Source organism: Parasteatoda tepidariorum, chromosome 12, assembly GCF_982258835.1.
Source record: "Parasteatoda tepidariorum strain Cologne lab strain chromosome 12, Ptep-v5.0, whole genome shotgun sequence".
NCBI classification, from domain to species: domain Eukaryota; kingdom Metazoa; phylum Arthropoda; class Arachnida; order Araneae; family Theridiidae; genus Parasteatoda; species Parasteatoda tepidariorum.
This window is the reverse complement of record NC_141766.1, coordinates 39,448,852-39,464,691: the sequence shown is the minus strand read 5'-3', so window position 1 is coordinate 39,464,691 and position 15,840 is coordinate 39,448,852. Positions and strand designations below refer to the sequence as shown.

The window sequence follows — 15,840 nt, the reverse complement described above, 5'->3', positions numbered from 1 at the left end:
TGGAGTTGAATATTAGTAGTCGTAGACTCGAAATTGGGTCGGCTGTGCAATGACTGTTATAAAATAAACTAATAAATTTGTCCGGGCTAGCCTGATTGATAGGACGTTGGACTCGTGCTCGTGAGAATGGGAATTTTAACTTAAAAACGGACCCTTCACAAAATGATTTTGCTTAAAATGTGTTTCTTTTGTAACTTTTTCCCCTCGTTCAAACATTAAGTGCAATAAAAGAAAGGTTCTACATAATAGTCTCATCGCAATTGATATATTTAACAAAAAATTAATATTATCAAATTTTTTAATTATATAATGTTAATACTCAACAGTAAAAAATAATGACAGTTTACTTTAGGTGTATAGAAATGGAATTGAACTTATAAGGGCCCCATCATTTTCAGTAGCTTAGGGCCCCACCAAGCTTAAATCCGGCCGTGGTCAGTCCAGACATTTTATGAAAGGTCCGGTTTTTGAGAAATTGTGAAAAAATTACTCACATTCTTTCATTCAGGGTCCTGCTTTCATGAATTTGTGCAAATAGGGTCCGGTTATTGCAAAAACCTTTTCAAGGAGTTCTTAAATTGTAAATAGATATAAGAATATGCTCAGCACTGCAAAATTATAATAAAACGTCAAAAGTAAACAGCAATTGCTGCTTCTAAATTAGAGATGCAACATACAAATATTTGGTATTTAGCCTATACTGCTGAACGCAGAATATTCATTTCAGACGAATAATAGAAGAATCGTCTGCCGAAGACAAAACTTAATTCGTTTACATCCATCTTTCTTCTTTTCTGCCCTGGGAAGAGTTTATTCGAATAACAAAACTATAATGAAGATAAACAAATTTGTGAAGGGTCCGATTGTGAAGGGTCTGAATTTTCTTTCTTTTTTTCCCACGAAGTTTTGATGTTAGTATGATTCGACAACGCTATAATTTTCAAAAAGATTAAAATTTAAGATATAGCTTTATTAGATTTAGATAAATATTGCTTGCTAAGATCTTTTAATGACTTTTGTTCTCTGAAATGTTAAGCAAAAATATGCAGTTAGTAACTTTAAATGGATAATTTAACATCGAAAGATATCCTTCGATGGTTTAGTTTGGCCAGAAGGTAGGTCTTTTAAGTATACTTTTTATTTTTTATTCCTTGTCTGTTGAGAATTGTTTACTTATTGATTGTTTTTGATTAAATTATGGGTCATTTTATTTTACTAGATCAAAATAGAGTTCATCGTGAAGGTGATAATGTGGATATTCTTCTATCTGGGGCTTTAATAATGGAACTGAAGCACTTGTATGCCTTAGGATGTAAGTATATTTTAGTTGCATTTTTTCAACCAGAGCAAAAACCATTATTCTTCCATTAAAAAGCAAATTAGATATGCAAAAATACCGATGGATTTTCTTAGAAAGCTGTCATTAAACGTATTTACGCTTTTTAACGAACAGCGTGATATTATTTATAATGTAGGGCTTGAAACAGTTATTAATGTGTCAAGATTTGTTCTTTACAGGGTTCGTGATTTTTTTGATTTTTTTAAAAAAATCAAAAGAATCATATTTTTTTGATTTAAATCGGATTTTTTTGATTTTAATTCAAATACACTGTAAGAACTTTAATTTATGATTAAAAAAAACTATAAATGCTTAATTAAATTAACTTAATATTAAAACTATATTGTAGCAATATTTCAGAAGCTCTAATTAAAATAACTTTTCATTATAATACATGACTTTGAATGCATAGTAACCATTTTGAAACAAATGCATGATTAAAATTTAAAGACTAGATGAAATAGAGAATTTAAAGAATACTTCAGGGGTCTGTCTGGGGTTTTCTGAGAGGTACCTATTTTGTGAAAATTAAAAATTATATTAAAAAAATCAACACAAATATAGTAAAAATATGGATTTATCGTTTCTTACGAGACACAAAAAAATTTTTTAAGAAAAAGGATTTTGTGTGATTATTCTATCATTTTTCCTAACGTTGAATTTGTAAAGGTACCATTAAACGGTAGTAAATTTGGCTTGGACAGACCTCTGTACTTTAACTATTAAAACAAAGTTTCAGTTAGCAAACCATAACTTTAATTTAAAATTGTGATTTCTTATTTTTTTCTCTTGATTTTTAAAATGACAAAATAAATGTAGCAGACTTGTTTATAAATGTAGTCATTCATCAAAAAATAAATAAATATTTAATCTATGTATTTTTATATTAAAATATTCATTTTTAATTCTATATCAAGATAAGTTAAGCTAAAAAAAAAATTAGAAAATCTATGTACTCATTGAATTTTTTTCACAGAATTTCTTTATATAAAATTAGATAATGTCAAAGATACTGTAAACATATTATGCGAAAAAAATACCAGTTAATAACCCTACTGTATCAAACAGACTTTGAAAGAGTTTGAAAGGGAAGAATGACACTATATTAGGAAAAAAACATCTGAATTCATCAGCCCTTTTTTTTTCTGTTTTTGGCATATTAGGGTAATTTCTTTTTAATATAACCTCAAGCTTCAGAAATATACATTTTTCACCAATAAAATATAATGTAGATTTTAATTCACGCTTTTTCATTCAAAAGGTAGAATTTTGATTTACAGTATTTGTATTATTTTTTGAAAAAAATTCATGTTTATTAATTACTTTCTACAGCAATGCAAGTCTATATTAAGACAGCATTAAATGTTTACCTTAATCTGTACTTTCAATCTCAAGAATCAAAAGATTTTTAAAAATGTAAATTCAAATGTGTTGGAATTTAGCACACACCAAGAAAGAAAGTAATTTCATTAACTGAAATTAACTAATGCAGCAATTTATTTAAATTAAATTTTAATGCTAAGAAAAGAAAATAATAAGAGTATCAAAAATTTAAAACACTGTTTTTTTAACTTTTAAAATCAATATATATTGGTTATAAAAAATTAGTTGATTTAAATCAATAATTTTTTTTAAAAAAATCATGATTTAAATTAACGAACCCTGGTTCTTTAGCTAGTGCTTTTTAATACGAATTATAAAAATGACGCGAATTGGAGCAAAGTAACTTCGTAACATTGGGAATTGTTTTCATTAAAATACTTAATATTTAAAAAGTAACTCTGATGTTGCATTGTTCTGACACCTGAAGATATACAAAATCTGAAAATGTTTAGTATTTTAAATTATTTTCGGGAACATTGGACATTTCATACTGTTTTATTATTTAAGAAATGATTTTTTTCTCTGTTAGTATAAGCGCTTGTCTATGTAATGATATAACTGGATATACCATCGTTAATCAGAATTTTTATTTACATTAAAAAAAAACTTGAAAGAAAGGTAAAAAATTCGATCCATGTAATATATAAAACAGTTTTATGATATATAAGTATCTTTCTTTCGTGTTCAAAATATGAACAAAAAACTATGAAAAGAACCTTCAATATGTAAAAAAAAAAAAAAAATGCTAAAAATTACAACTTATCCATTTGAGGAAAACAATTAAAAACTGTTCAGTTTAGTTAATAGAAGATAATTTGAGTTCTATCTTCTAAGCTTCATACTTCGAGATAAAAATCACATTTTCTACCATTATTGAACTAGCGGATCTCAGAGGTTATGTTCAGTGGCTTTTTCTTTAGCAAAAGCTTTTTGAAAAACACTTAAATGGTTTATAAATGTAAAAAGGGACTAAAAGGTTTGATATACTGAATATGCCATTGAAGTTTGGTTTATGAAGTTTGGGAAAGAAAATTAGTTTGAATTTCAAATGTTGGACGGAAACAACAAGCACCTTCTAAGTTTTTTTATTATTCTGGGCGCTGCTCAAAATTAGTGTTTACGAAAAAATGAACAGCTTTGTCAGTTCACCTCTTGTCTGCTTGATCAAATGTTAAGTGAAACTGACACAGTACTTGATACAGTTCTCTCGATACAATTGTGACTTAAACCTCTTGCGATCAGCCAAAAGATAATTGGTTGTATGTCAAAACATTCCCACTCTATAGCTATTTATGCTTTGAAGCCTGGGATTGGCATAATAGTTCGAACCGAGCAGTGGTGGCTCAATGGATAGAGCACTCGCCTCCCAATGAGAACTGGGTTTGAATCCCATTAATAACTGGTTGATATGAATTCTGCACCCTGCTCGCACCAATCAGTGTTGACGTAAGATATCCACAGTGGTCGACGAATCTAGAGGTTGAGTCCCTTTACCATCAGCCTCTAGCCGTGGGAGGTTTTGTGGTTTTTCCTCTATGTAACGCAAACTCAGGTTAGTTCTGCAAAAACTCCACGAAGGCACATTTCTCTCAAAACTTGATTAGGAAGTTTCCTTGGGTTAAAAAGGCTACGGCGATGAACATTGGAAGTACTAAGGCCAGAATTGGGTCAGCTGTTCAACGATGGTAATAAAATGTTTCGAACCCAGTTTCTTGAAACTGGAAATTTTAGACCGACTAACAATGCTTTAAGAAAGTACATTATATTTTTGGTGCGGTTTTTTTATGCGACAGTATACTTAACATTCAGCCAATTTTCCTTAAAATTTAACATTGCGTACACATTACTTACGCAATTCGTGCAACGGAAACTGCCTCGCAAATGCATTCCAGTGTTTTCAGAAATTTAGAAGAAAATTGATTACAGAGTCTGCTTTTAGCAGCAAATAGCATAAGAGTTGAAGACTAATTCGAAGATGCGAACGAGAACCGAATGAGATACCTGCAAGTGACGTAGTGTGTATTTCGAGGTTGATTGGTTGTAAAAATGTGGCTTTGTTTACGTTAGCAACTGTTCGTTTCATCTTATTTCGATTTAACTAACCCCGTCAAGTATCAACTCTCTTAAGAGATACATGTTATAATCCGTCACAAATGTTCTTTCACAATGATTTCAATTCTCTCACCACATATTTCTTATTTAACACAAAGATAGGCACGAAGCCATGTAGAACATAAACTAATTATGCATCGATGTTGCCAGGTACACAAAACAAAAATATATCAATTGTTACAATAAAATACGTAAACAATTGAAAAATCTAAGAACGAATTAAAATTTCAACTAATTCAATGTGCAATACTACGTTGTATTTAATTAACTTCACGTTAATTAACATTCTAACTTATGTGGAAAAAACTTAGCTGAACTTTGCCCGGCTATTTTGTTTATTGACGATCAGCTGGTGCTGATGTCATAAGTCACGTGTGGGTATAGAGTGTCTTCTTCTCGAAGTGCAAGTACCCAATTGGTGAAATATATTTTCTCGAAAAACTCTCCAATCCGGTTTATGTTCTCATTCGCATAAGCTATTTTTTTCGCATGGCTTGGCCATGCATAAATGTTTATTTTTATTGATAAAAAATTTTCATGTATCAATTAATTGAATGATCAAATTTTGAAAGTTCTGAATTTTTTCATTAGTGATTAGAGACTTGGTTATGGAAGGAGACATCACTGATTTTGCCACGTTATATCCGGCAGCAGGACAAGAAGATAAAATGGTGTGTGCTGCTTTGATTTTGGGATTTACTCTACTGGGTAAGCTAAGATTTCAATTTTCTAGCAATATGTTTAGAAAGCTAAGCTAATTTATCTGATTGAGAATCTTTAAAATAACTAACGTCTCCCGTAAGACTGGAGCAAGCGTGGCATCAGGCATCTGACCTACATTTCAAGGACTGTAAAGTGATATCAGGGGTCTGTCCAGACACTTTGTGAAAGGTCCGGTTTTAGTGTAAAAATTACATTCTTTCAACCAGGGTCCGCTTTTATGAATTAGTGCAAATAGGGTCCGGTTATTGCAAAAAACTTTTTCGATTAGTTTTTAAATTGTAAATAGATACAAGATTACGCTCGGCACTGTAAAATTATAATAAAACAAATTAAATTTTCAAAAATAAACAGCAATTGCTGCTTCTAAATTAGAGATGCAATATTTGGTATTTAGCCTATACTGCTGAACACAGAATATTAATTTCGGACGAATAATGGAAGAATCTTATGCGAAGGCAAAACTTAATTCGTTTACATCCATCTTTCTTGTTTTCTGCCCTGGGAAGAGTTTATTCGATTAGCAAAACAATAATAAAGATAAACAAATTTGTGAAGGGTCCGATTAAAAGAAAAATCATTTTGTGAATGATCCGATTTTACGTTAAAATATTTTGTGAAGGGTCCGTTTTTATTAAAAGATATTTTGTGAAGGGTCCGTTAAGGGACCCAAAATTCTAATCAGACCTCTGGATATTCATAAAAGTTTTTGATCAAATTTATTTAAAGAAATTATTCTCTATCAGGTACCTGAATCTGTGTTTTCAATAGAGCTCAAATTTTTCTCATTCTTCAGCAATTTTATTATAAGCAGCAGACATTAAAGAGGCTTGCCGCATTGTAAAGGCGTTGTGCGTTAGCGATATTTTTAGGTTAATTCTTTCTTATTCTCATTAAATAAATATAACTTGAAAAATTTTAATGAATGTTGGTATTAAGGGAAAAATTAAATCTTTATCTTAGTCTAAAACTTCTTAGAATATTGAGCCTGTTCACACTTTGCCTCGTTTAGACTATCGGCGAAGGGAAAGAAGTTTTGAAACCGGTTTCGAGAAGCGTATTGCTGCTTACGTTACGTTAACCCTTTGACGATGAATTTTTATTAAAAAATTTTTATACCTTTTTTTAATTATCATGTGTTAATTTAGGTCAATAAGTGAAAATTATTATACTTAGCGTTATAATCATTTTATGGTTATAAAATACAGCTTGAAACAAGTTTTTTTTTTTCTCGTTAAAGGTAAAATTTTCAAAACGCGGCTTGCTTCCAAACAATTTTTAGCAATTATTTTGCACCTATTTTGTAGTTATTCAGATCTAAGAGAAACTGTAATTCATTATTGAAGTTACTTTAGTGAACAAAATCAATTATTAAATTTTTAATATGGATGAAAAAAATTTCAAATATGATTCGATAATCTAACAGATTTAACTGATAAACTAACCGATAATTACAAAAAAAAGGCCAATATGTTTTTGCTTGCAATAGAGCGTTAGGGAAAAAATACATAAAAGTGATACAGGTGTCCAATCTGTGTCAAACGAACCATCCATACATAATTAAAAGCACCAAAATGGTTTGTTTTACTGTTATGCTGCCTTTGACTACAAAAAAGAAGTTTCCAAAATGATTTTTCTTTTAATCGGACCCTTCACAAATTTGTTTATCTTCATTATTATTTTGTTAATCGAATAAACCATTTCCAGGGCAGAAAACAAGAAAGATGGATGTAAACGAATTAAGTTTTGTCTTCGGCAGACGATTCTTCCATTATTCGTCCGATATTAATATTCTGCGTTCAGCAGTATAGGCTAAATACCAAATATTTGTCTGTTTCATCTCTAATTTAGAAGCAGCAATTGTTGTTTATTTTTTAAACTTTAATTTTTCTAATTATAATTTTGCAGTGTTGAGCATAATCTTGCATATCTTTACAATTTAAAAACTCCTTGAAAAAGTTTTTTTTTGCAATAACGGACCCTATTTGCACAAATTCACAAAAGCGGACCCTGGTTGAAAGAATGTGAGTAATTTTTTCACAATTTCACGAAAAACGGACCTTTCACAAAATGTCTGGACAGACCCCAGCTCTGGGTACTAATCTAGCAGTTCCCTTGTCTTCTGGATTGGATTCAAAATTACAAGGCCACGGAGTAGAATATTAGTAGTCGTAAACTCGAAATTGGGTCGGCTGTGCAATGACTGCTATAAAATAAACTAATAAATTTGGCCGTGCTAGCCTGATTGATAGGACGTTGGACTCGTGTTCGTGAGAATGGGAGTTTGAATCCAGCAGGCAGAAGAGTACCCGTGTATAAAATAGTGACTGGTGCATGTTAAATCTGTCGGGGTCACAAAGTCCTCTAAGTTCTCATAACAAATAAATACCTCTGGGTACTAATCTAGCAGTTCGAGAAGCGTATTGCTGCTTACGTTACGTTAACCCTTTGACGATGAATTTTTATTAAAAAAATTTTATATCTTTTTTTAATTATCATGTGTTAATTTAGGTCAATAAGTGAAAATTATTATACTTAGCGTTATAATCATTTTATGGTTATAAAATACAGCTTGAAACAAGTTTTTTTTTCTCGTTAAAGGTAAAATTTTCAAAACGCGGCTTGCTTCCAAACAATTTTCAGCAATTATTTTGCACCTATTTTGTAGTTATTCAGATTTAAGAGAAACTGTAATTCATTATTGAAGTTACTTTAGTGAACAAAATCAATTATTAAATTTTTAATATGGATAAAAAAAATTTCAAATATGATTCGATAATCTAGCAGATTTAACTGATAAACTAACCGATAATTACAAAAAAAAAAAAAAAGCCAATATGTTTTTGCTTGAAATAGAGCGTCAGGGAAAAATACATAAAAGAGATACAGGTGTCCAATCTGTGTCAAACGAACCATCCATACATAATTAAAAGCACCAAAATGTTTCGTTTTACTGTTATGCTGCCTTTGACTACAAAAAAGAAGTTTCCTAATCAAAAATCAATTTAATTTCAGCCTTCGCAGATTATACACAGACTGGTAGAGAAAGACGCTTAAAGGAGCTGATTGAAAAATGTCGTGCAACTGGCGTGCCGCTACCCCATGAACATCAAGCTCAGCCTGATCATCCCTTGACAAATTGGCTTCAGTGTGTTTCGGCTTCACTTCATGAGCTCAAGCTATATGTGCAAGCATTGAAGGACGCTATAAACTGCTTTTCTACAAATAATATTGAAAGGTAGTGTATAAATTTCATTTTAAAATAGTTATTACTTAAGTTTATGAAAAGGTCAAAGTAATCCCATAGTCTACGCTAAAAATATATGGTAGGTCGGTAGGGGAGAGTGGGGTCAATTGTAACAGGGTACGATTGTAACAGAGCAAAAATTTCGAGTGTCGGGTTCTAGATTTTGTTCCTAGGTGGCGCACAAGGTGCATTTAACAAATCTACATGTACACCCCTGATGGCAACCATTTTTATGTACTTTTGAAAGAGTTACATCGCAAAAGATATTTTCACGCCACGCAAGTACTTTTTTTGGTATTAGAATACTATATTATAGCAAAGTAATTTTGTTTAAACAAATCAAAATTAGTAACCGAACATGTAAGTGAACACCTTAATTAACATTTCAATAAAAAAAGATTAGTTTTGCTAATTAATTAGCATTGTTTTTAACAAATGAAGCTGAAATGGCGTCTTGGGGACAATTGTAACAATAAGTAAAGGGACGATTGTAACAGTTGAAAATAAATAATCTTATGTTTACAAACCATTACTTAACTCTTTAAGAACCACCAATAGTTTCCTATAGCATTTATATTATGTTGCATGTGCATTATTTTATTTGTCACCTTTCACAGCATAAATTAAAATTTTTAACCCCTTAAAGTTAAAAGTTTAACCCTTTAGGTCTCTGTTCATTATTATTTTTACTTCTAAAATATCACTACTATTTTGATCAATAAAAAAATATATCACAACTATGATAATATGTATAATTAACTATGTTTTAGTTGAATTTATGAACTGTTACAATTGACCCCGTAAGTGAATACAATTGTAACAAGTGCACGACTGTCAAAAATTTCTAATAACTAATATAATAATATTTAAAATCAGGTATTTATTTTTCTTCTAGTAGAGGATAGTCTACTTTACACGTCTGTCAATAAATACTAATAATATATTGGATTTTTTGTTAGTTAAAAATAGTTAAGTAAAAAATGTTACAATTGACCCCACTCTCCCCTACTTTATTTACGTCGCACTAGAGCGTTGCATACTATTAGTGACGGTCTGGAAATCATAATTGATGATGATCCAAAGATATGTCGTCATAATTGGAGAGAACAATTTTTTAATTTCAGCGTATATCTATCTGAAGGGAAAGGAAATTTTCGCTAGTTACCTGTATCCATGGTATTGCTTAGCGACTGACCACACGACTTTAGATTCCACAGATTTTATAAGCACTTCCACAGATTTAATTGCTGGGTCTCCGGCCCAGTGCCGTGGTAGCTTAGGGGATAGAGCGTTCACTTCCCAATAAGGTGGACCGGGTTGGAATCTCGGCGATTGCGGAGATTCTGATTGGTCGGTGCGAGCCGAGTGCGAAAGTCACAGTGCTGATGCAAAATATCTTAGTGGTAGACCGATCATAGGCTAGAGCCCCTTCATGTCTGTCTAACCGTAGGTTTTCGATTTCTCGCATTTTCGAACAAAGCTTAGAATTACGCCATTTAGAATAAAATCAGTTTCACTTTTCTGCCTGTATCTTTCATTATTTTCAACATCTGCCCCGTTATCTAGCTTCCCTATTGACCAGTATTGTTAAAAACTTTTTTCGAACAACAGAACACAACCACAGAACCCCTTTCAGAACACATTTCTCTGCAACCACTTGTTTACCGTAGGTTAGGTTTCTTCATGTAAGACGTTCAAATTTTTTATGTGCTAATGTAAGATGGACAAATACCTTGTAAAGGCAAAATCTTCTATGATGATGCACCAAAAATATTCAATGCTTTAAAAAATAGAAGACGTTAGAAATGTATTATAATTAAAAAAAATTTTTTTTTCAAGAGTTTTTGTGTTTTTTTAGTTTTTGGAAATCTCACTTGAGTTTTTGAAATCTCACCCTGTTTTTGAGAAAGGGTGAGAAATTCTCACCCATTTTTTTTTCTATGATGAAAACACTGCACGTTACAGCGTCAGGAATTAATTTGTAATAGCAGCACCACCCAGTTTGCATGAAAGTAATTAAGGTGAATGTAAAGCTCCAAGCTTGCGGTTTTTTTACCAAAGCAATGCGAGAATTTATTGCTGAATGTACGGTAGGGGTGCACAACCTTTTTGAGTGAAGGGCCACTTGCACAGCAGGTTGGCTAACGAATTGCCGCACATGTATTTAGACATGTTAATGACAAATGTAGTAATGTTTATTTAAACATTCGCGTTCTATTTTTTTTTATCAATAAACTTAGTAATATCAGGGATGCTACGCCTGCGCCATTTGCGACAAACTGAGGCAAAACGGCATAACTGCGACATTCAGCTCAGTTTCTGTCAAAGCTGCGCCATTCTGAGACAAAACGTCAAAAATTTGACAAACCTGAATTCAGTTTCAAATATTAATCCGCATCGCCGTGAGTCATTGGAGAGCATTTTGCCGTTCACGCCTCCTAAATACGTCATTTAAATGTCAGAAATTCCGTTTGGCGAATCAGCTATTGGAATGCATATAGAATATGCGTTTCGTGTCTACAATTGGATAATGTACAGCAGTGAGTAGCAATCCAGGGCTAAAGAGAATAGAAGGGCTAGTTCACTCCGCTCTTAGAGCTGAAGCTACGATTTCCCTCCTCATGACGTCACTGTGTTCACAGATCTCGGAAGATCGCAAGCAAAGATATTATGATAACTTTGCATCTTTCTCTTTGTAAAAATAAGTTAAACTTTTTCTGGTTATTAGCCTTAAAACTTTACGTAACACATTATTTCCGTTCATAAACATAGTTCAAAAAAAACTTTCTTGGTTATTATATTAAAAAAAATACCATTTTAAACTTATAAAAATGTTTTGCTAGTTGGTGAAAATGACACGATAAATACTTTATTTTAAAAAGTTCAGTTTTAACTTTAACTATTAAGAAAAATGAAGGCATATATCGACACTTTTTTTATCTACATATTCTTTTATAACGATAAGTTAAGTTAAATTTAGAATCCCTGATTTTAAAATATGTCGTTAATAGCAATTTGTTCATACTTAATCATTAGGAAATTTCAACCTTAAACGCTAATTACTGAAACAAAATAATAATTTAGGTTCATAATGACATTAGAAATTTTACAATTGTTTATAGACATTTAAATTTACGATGATATAATTTATAGATATTTAAATTGAAGAGAATATAATTTAAAAAAAAATCATAAATATTTAGAATAACTACATTAAAAAATATGTTATGAAATTAGGAGAATTTAAACTATATACTATATATTTTATTTATACTTTTTATTTACATTTTAATTTTCTTTGACTTTATCCATTTTTTAATTCTTTTCACCTGTTATGAAGTAACGAGGCGGTTTCTATTTAGATAATGAATTTTTATAAAAGTTCTTTACGACAGAATAAACGTATTGCTGTTTTATATTAACTGTGTCATTTCGGAATCCATTCTTTACATAGTTGTTCACTTACTTTAGGGAACACGCGAAAAATTATACTTTTTCCTTTTGTTTTTGTATCAGAATTTTTGCAAGTTGCAATCGCGCAAACTGGCATTTCGATAATAGTTTTAAATTCTTGTAAATTCACTGCAAAAACTGAGGAAAGTCATTATAGAAAATAACAAATGTCTTAGAATATGTCGCAAAAAGAAATGATCCAATATTAGTTACAGCTAGTAAGGCCAAACGCTCCGTTCCTGAAGTAAAAGTGCGAGTTTTGCGCCAAAGTGACGTCACTAGAGTGACGTCGGAGGATCGGCGCGGCGAGAGATACTTCAAAGGAGTGAACCAGCCCTTCTATTCTCTTTAGCCCTGGTAGCAATCAGTATCGTATTAACGTGATATTGTAAAAAAAAAAGGAAGGTATTCTTCCCTTATACTATTGGTTATTATCTTGCTTTTTTTTCTTAGGAAACTGTACAGTGCACATAATTATTCAGGGATGAAAGACTTCAAGCGAAAAAGCGGAAATCCGCTTTTTTCTCCCAATTTTTAAAATTTCCGACCATGTTCCAAAAACTAAAATTTTTAGGGAGTCCTGTTATCATATGAATCCCAGCAAACTGGTGCTAACGTCGCTAATATTCATATACCGCATAAAATTAAATCGCACAAAACCAATGGCACAAAAATAAAATCGCATAAAAAAGGACCGCACAAAAACAGGTTTCACTGTTTTTATACATTAAAAAATAAGTTATTTTTATTCTTTATTTAAAAAGTAAACAATCATGAAGGTGAACTTGCTGCTGAATATTATGTTTTAAATGACATAATTTATTTATTATTATCATTTATTTATTTATTATTATGATCATTTATTTATTTATTATTATTTTACATAATTTATTTATAATATTATGTAAAAAAACACAAAATTTTCAGTCGGCTTTATCCGACTGAAAATTTTGGCTTTATCCGACTTAAACCACAGCGAAATTATGAATTTTATTTTCAGCTGTTACATTCGTCCCTTTACTTATTGTTACAATTGTCCCCAAGACGCCATTTCAGCTTCATTTTTTAGAAACAATGCTAGTTAATTAACAAAACCAATCTTTTTTCTTTTGAAATGTTAATTAAGGTGTCCACTTACATATTCGGTTAATAATAATTTTTATTTGCTTAAACGAAATTACTTTGTTTTAATATAATATTCTAATACCAAAAAAAGTACTTACGTAGCGTGAAAATATCTTTTGTCGTGTAACTCTTTCAAAAGTACATAAAAATGGTTGCCAGCAGGAGTGTACATGTAGATTTATTAAATACACCTTGTGCACCACCTAGGAAACAAATCTAGAACCCGACACTCGAAATTTTTGCTCTGTTACAATCGTACCCTGTTACAATTGACCCTACTCTCCCCTACCGAAATACCGTATCAAAATGGGATTATTTAATTGTGTGAAATTATTTATTATAAATATCATTATAATTATTTATTTTATAAATATCATTATAATTGTTTATTATGTAAATATTAATTATTTTATTGAAAATTTATTATAAAATAAATTACGCGAAAATAATTTCCAAAAATCTTAGGAATAATTATAAACAACGTTTTTAAAAATGTTTATTGCTGAATTCTATTTGAATGATTTTGCCCAGCAGGAAAGAAAAAAAAAATTAAAATTTCGCGAGCTGTATTTTTTCAATTCCGATTTTACGATGCCGATGAAAAGATATTTCCCGTCTACTACCATTAGACTAGTGTGTTAGGTCACGAGATGAGAAAGGACGTAAAGTAACCGATACAGCAGTTTCATGTCTGTAAATACCATCCTATGATTTTTATTTTAAGAATAAAATATGTCTTATTATTTTCAGCATAGTCAACGGACTTAATTACTTAATTCGTCAGGATCAGGTACATGACCAGCATCACCACCATGAGCCTAGTTGCCACCACCATGAGCCTAGTGACCACCACGAGCCTAGTGACCACCACCACGAGCCTAGTGACCACAACCAAGAGCCTAGTGACCACCATGATATTGTTCATTCTCAGGATATTGTTCATATATATGATTACAATATTGATTATATTTATGATTGTGATACTGATCATATCTATGACTATGATTTTGATTATCCTTATGACTATGATATTGATCATGGTCATGAGGATGATCAATATCATGGTCTTCCTCTTGACTATGATATTGATCATGGTCATGAGGTTGATCAATATCATGGTCATGAGGATGATCAATATCATGGTCATGAGGATGTTCAATATCATGGTCATTCTCCGGATCATTCCCATGGTCATCATGATGATCATGAATGATAAAAGGTTTTCCAACTTTTCAGAAGTTTCTGCATTTTTTGTTAGAAAAAAATTTCTTTTAATATGAACTTTATTATCTAGAGCTTAATTTAAGTTTTTATCTGCATAGATGTCTTTTGATATAAGATTAAATTAATAAGAATACAAAACGAAATCAATAGATGGAAATAGCATTTTATCTTTCTTACGAAAACGTAAGGTGAAAGTATGAAAATAATGTATGGATACTGCTGATTTTAAATGTACTATTTTAATGGAAATAATAATTTCATGAACATATAATTGTATAAACTAATAATTGTTATGATTTATAGTACCACTCAAGAGGGACGTCTTTTGTGAATAGCTCTGAAATATGCTCAGTTTTTTAAAATTTACAGAAAGTGTAAAATGAACTTTTAAATAAGTATCTTAACTGATGTTCTTTTTTAATTAAAATTGTATTTGTTCGATATAGTTCCTATATTTGTAACTGAAAATTTTCCATTTTACTAATAAATTTACTTTAAAGAAAAATGTTTCTGTCTATGTCACATATAACACTATAGAATTTCGTGTTTTTGTTAGTTTCACAAGCTTTAATTTATAATGAAATGGTTGAGTTCATTCTTGAGCAAGAAGTAGGAGAAGTTTCAAAAATATTTTTCGAGATATGTGCAATAGGTTTGTAAGGTAATTTTAGACTGTTATAAAATATTATTTATTGGTTTTTATCTGCCTGAAATTATCAAAACCCATGTTCACCAACTTGTTTGGTTTTTAGCAGAGCTTTTTCTTTTCAAATTTTAAAGTGATGGCAAGATTTATCACCAATTGGTTTAGAACAATTTTGACCAAAAGTTAGTATAATTCAAATATTTACCGAGTGTTTCGTACACCCTAAATAAATATTAACCTGCCAAAACTTATTTTAATTATCAATTAAAGCTTGGAGATGTTTCTATTTACTACTTTTAATCTTTATTTTTCTGAATCTATAAACCAGCCCGATCATATTCTTACTAATTCCATGATGTTGCCAGGGTTGACAAACTTTTTTCTTCAAGGATTATTAAAAAAAAAATAACTTTTCGCAGAGATGCAGTTATCGATAAGAGTATGAATGAGTATTTGTTTACACAAAATGGGACTCCTGATTGTAAGAAATTTTGTTCTGATTTTTCATGGAACGCCAGAAAGAATGCTAATTGCTCCCCTTTCTGAAAAATAAAAACTTGCAGTATTTTTGGAAAGTTCAATCATTGTTTT

At 30.8% G+C, this 15,840-nt stretch overlaps 1 protein-coding gene across 5 annotated transcripts in view; it reads left to right on the top strand.

The window, feature by feature from the left end:
- The window catches only part of LOC107455075 (uncharacterized), a 31,740-nt gene extending 16,632 nt beyond the window's left edge, over positions 1 to 15,108 (top strand). For 4 of the 5 annotated variants that reach the window (XM_043056340.3, XM_043056334.3, XM_087155796.1 and 1 more), the window contains exons 3-6: positions 1,220 to 1,312; positions 5,426 to 5,542; positions 8,570 to 8,792; positions 14,130 to 14,814. In XM_043056340.3, the coding sequence (XP_042912274.2) occupies positions 1,220 to 1,312; positions 5,426 to 5,542; positions 8,570 to 8,792; positions 14,130 to 14,592 (896 nt within the window). In that variant the 3' untranslated portion in view covers positions 14,593 to 14,814. Of the gene's footprint in view, positions 1 to 1,219; positions 1,313 to 5,425; positions 5,543 to 8,569; positions 8,793 to 14,129 lie in introns of all 5 variants that reach the window. The other variant, XM_043056328.3, reaches the window with a different exon arrangement.
- The last annotated feature ends 732 nt before the right edge of the window (positions 15,109 to 15,840 follow it).